This window comes from Globicephala melas, chromosome X, assembly GCF_963455315.2.
Source record: "Globicephala melas chromosome X, mGloMel1.2, whole genome shotgun sequence".
Lineage (NCBI taxonomy): Eukaryota > Metazoa > Chordata > Mammalia > Artiodactyla > Delphinidae > Globicephala > Globicephala melas.
In genome coordinates this window covers 102,935,254-102,939,022 of record NC_083335.1, presented here as the reverse complement: position 1 = coordinate 102,939,022, position 3,769 = coordinate 102,935,254, and the positions used below count along the sequence as shown (strand labels likewise).

The following is a 3,769-nucleotide window of genomic DNA, read 5'->3' as shown; positions in this document are numbered from 1 at the left end:
TATTTAAAACAGGTAAACTTTTAGATATACTTTTGAAAATGTAATTACACTTTAATGTATTTTTTTGTACTAACCAAATTACAAGTGACAGTGACACTTAGGTGTCCTCTAAGAAATGTTTTGTCTTGTGATACTTGAGACTCTGTAGGGCCCAGGGCAGCAGTCCTTCTTCTTGGTTTAAGGGAAATACAGCCTTTTTGTTTTAATTTTTATGTTCTCATTAGTGAATTTTAGCATTTTTTATTACCTTACATTTATTATTCTGTACATTTTTTTTCGAGTGGTTACCTCCTGTTTAATTGCTTTGCTTTCACACTTTTGTCCTTATTTTTGAGATCTGGATGATAACCTTTCAAACCTTAGTGTACGATTTTACACTTTATTTTTGGCCTAAAAGACAGCCTAGGAATTTAAAGTGCCCAGGGACCATATTTAAAATGCATCATTCTAGTTATTCACTTATTCACCTTTAGATGCTTTTTATGCAATCAAAGTGAATTATTCACAGCCTGCATTATGAAGTTCAACATGATATAAAATCACACAAAATATATTTGGAGGCTTTAATTCAAGCAAAAAGACACCAGTCGTACATCATTTAGTGGAGATTTAACCAAGAAGTTTTCATAGAGCCAGAAGCAGAAATCATAAAACAAGAAGTGATATCACAGACTTACAACATGTATAAAGTGTATTTCTGAAGTACAGTGCACTGGAAAACAACCATTTCAACTATATATCAATCAACATTGATAGCCATAGGTACACATTTTTATTTTGTCATGAGTGGATATGAATGTGTGCTGTTATCAGCTGAGGGCTTAGAGGGTTAGATAGCTTTAAAGGCTGTAAGAGTTTAAAGGCACTCTGTGACCATTTGGAATTTATTTGTTATATTTCTTGCATGTTGGGAGATTTATCTCGAATTTTTTTCACACAATAACACAAAAAAAACTAAGCAGGTGTTGATTGGCATTTACACCTTTCCACAAAGCTACGGAAAGTTGATATTTTCCAATTTCTCATTAATTGGCTAAATTTTTAATAACTATACACAGTGATATTTTATGATATTCTCTGATATCTTCTATTTGACAGCACTTTCACTGAACCCTTCCAGCAGAGAGTCAAACAACATACTGCTCTTCACATTCACACAGAGCCAAGAAGTTTTTTCTACCCTCAACTTTTCACACTCTCACAATAACATCAACTATGAAGATACTGGTTTGGGGGGCTGCTCTTTCTTAAGGTAGAAAAAACATAACCTTGTGTCTTTAACTTCCATGCATAGTAGACTGTTCCTCCATTCTATATTTGGAAATGAAATTCAATGCATAATAATAATTTGCACAGTTTAGGGCATTAAGGTGCCAGCCAAATAGAAAACTTCCTAAGTGTACACTATAATAGCAAACTGTTTCTTGATTTTATGTCACATTCATACTCTGAACTACCAGTTTCAAGTTGCCCTTACTCAAGACAGCATTATTTCTTCACCTCAGCAATATGTGCCTGAAAGATGCAGACCACAATCACATCTTTCACTTTATCTATCTTCTTCAGTGACTAGCATTGAGGTATGCACATTGCAGAAGCTCTGTAAAAATACTGTGAATGAATGAAATAAAAATGCTATGTGATATAATTTGAGAAACACAAGAAAAATAGTTTAACAAAAATCTTTGTCTCTAACTTGTACAACAAAGTGGAGAATTCTATTCACCAATTTTTTCATGGTATTAATTATAAGAGAAACTGATAAAGTGAGTGTAGGAACCTTCCCTTGCGTCCCTCCACAAATATTCATTCCACATGGTATTACATGCTTGATGAGCAGAGGCATAAATTCTGGACACGCCTCTGCGAGATAGCGGATAATGGAGGAATAAATAAAAAGCAGTCTGATGGTGAACAAATTCAGTGGAGAGCACTGAAGAGTAGATTCTAAGGTAAAGAGGTTGTGTTGTTTGTCTTAGCAACTTCGATGAGTGTGGAAATTTAGGAAGAAGAAAGAATGCTTAACCAGTAGTTTTAGGAAAAATTTTTTGTGAAGCATTATGGGAAACTCATACACAACTTCCATTAAGAAAATTTAGATTAGACATACATATTGGGTCAAGGTGTCTAGAGTCAGATGGCTGTGAAGCTGGACCTGATTCTATTTGAGTTCTATCTGGGAGTGCTCTCGTCTGGGATTTTGTACATACTTTGCAAAATCTCATTGCACATAAGTGTATCATAATCATTGAAATGAGCTAAAACCACATTATTCACTCTTACCATCCCCTCTTGCAAGGAAATTATTATGACTGGAGTTCATCAGACTTGGAATATTATGTTTCATAGGATACATCCAATATGTAAAAGATACTTTGTAACTGAAAGAGGAGACCACTTGGCCCTAGATGAAAAATTTTAGCTGTATGGAGGCCACTAAATTAAAGAAGTCTTTGTGAATGCTTCGTGAGATAGAAAATTATTTATTTTTCTTCTTAAAGTCATATATATATAATTTTATATAAGGTACTAGTATTTTGTTATGTTATATATTATACTAGTATTTTGAAATTTGGGGATTTGGAGTCCTGTAGATTTTGGAAACACTGAAGCATATCCTTCTTTATGGGAAGATCTTCACTGGAGCTGGAATATGCGGGTTAAATTCACCCTTGTACATCTACCAAAATGGCAAAAGCACTGCCCTTGTATATTCGGATCAAGATAACTAGGACAGTAAGACACTTGCTATGGGGCATTAGCAAGGGGTTCTAATGGACTAGGTTCTTGCAGGCACGTTTCACAATGAATATTTACTGAATAATCTTGTACCTCATTTTAAATAAGAGAGACATAACCTGAATTCTCACCATTGATGGAGGCAAACAAGACTGAAGAATGAGAGACTAGAGGAGTAGTGCTCTGAGGAAAACAAGCAAACAGTGAGATGATAGGGGAGGCTTAAGTTCAGAGAATGTTACACATCTATCTCAAACTCTTGAAACTGGATGAAATCCCAGGGGCCTCCAAACCTTTTCCAAAGGTGCACTTTCCAAACCTTTTACTAATCTCTTTAGATTTGGTAGAATTAAGATTGAAGGACACTCCCTGTCACCTCCGCCTCCACTCCTGCGCTGTGCTCCCTGAATGTTGAGTCCGACTCCAGGGAAGGAGACCTGGACGCCAGAGACTTGGAAATGTCCAAGAAAGTCAGGCGATCCTACAGCCGCCTGGAGACTCCTGGCTCGGCCTCCACCTCCACCCCAGGTCGCTGGTCCTGCTCTGGCTTTGAGGGGCTGCTGGCCACAGAAGACTTGGCTGGAGTCTCGCCCGTGGTGGGTTCAAAGCTAACTGAGGTCCCCAGGGTCCCTGTGAAGCCCTGGGCCCCAGACACAACTCTCCCTGGAATCTCTCCCCCGGCCGTGAAAGAGAAACGAAAGAAGAGGAAGGTGCCGGAGATCTTGAAATCGGAGCTGGATGAGTGGGCCGCGGCCATGAATGCTGAGTTTGAAGCTGCTGAGCAGTTTGATCTCCTGGTTGAATGAGATGAAGTGGGGCTGTCCCTGGCCAGACTCCCCTCTTCCCCCTGTACATAGTCCCCTCTCCCTGTGGAGAAGACACTTGGGGTCCCCTCCCCTGGTCTCGTTACCTGTGCACGCGCTGTTGCTGCACATGAGGCCTGTCCTCTGAGGGCTGGCACAGCGGCAGCGGCCGTTTCAGCTTGAGGAAACAGGGCCCGCCTGGCCCAGCCCCGCACTGGTGTCCTGCC

The 3,769-nt window shown here is 39.4% G+C and overlaps 1 protein-coding gene across 1 annotated transcript; it reads left to right on the top strand.

The window, feature by feature from the left end:
• The first annotated feature begins 3,158 nt into the window (after positions 1-3,158).
• On the top strand, positions 3,159-3,545 carry LOC115846498 (sororin-like). The gene has a single exon (XM_030845251.3). It carries the CDS (start codon positions 3,198-3,200, stop codon positions 3,543-3,545), a length of 348 nt encoding a protein of 115 aa, XP_030701111.3. The 5' UTR covers positions 3,159-3,197.
• Positions 3,546-3,769: the final 224 nt, after the last annotated feature.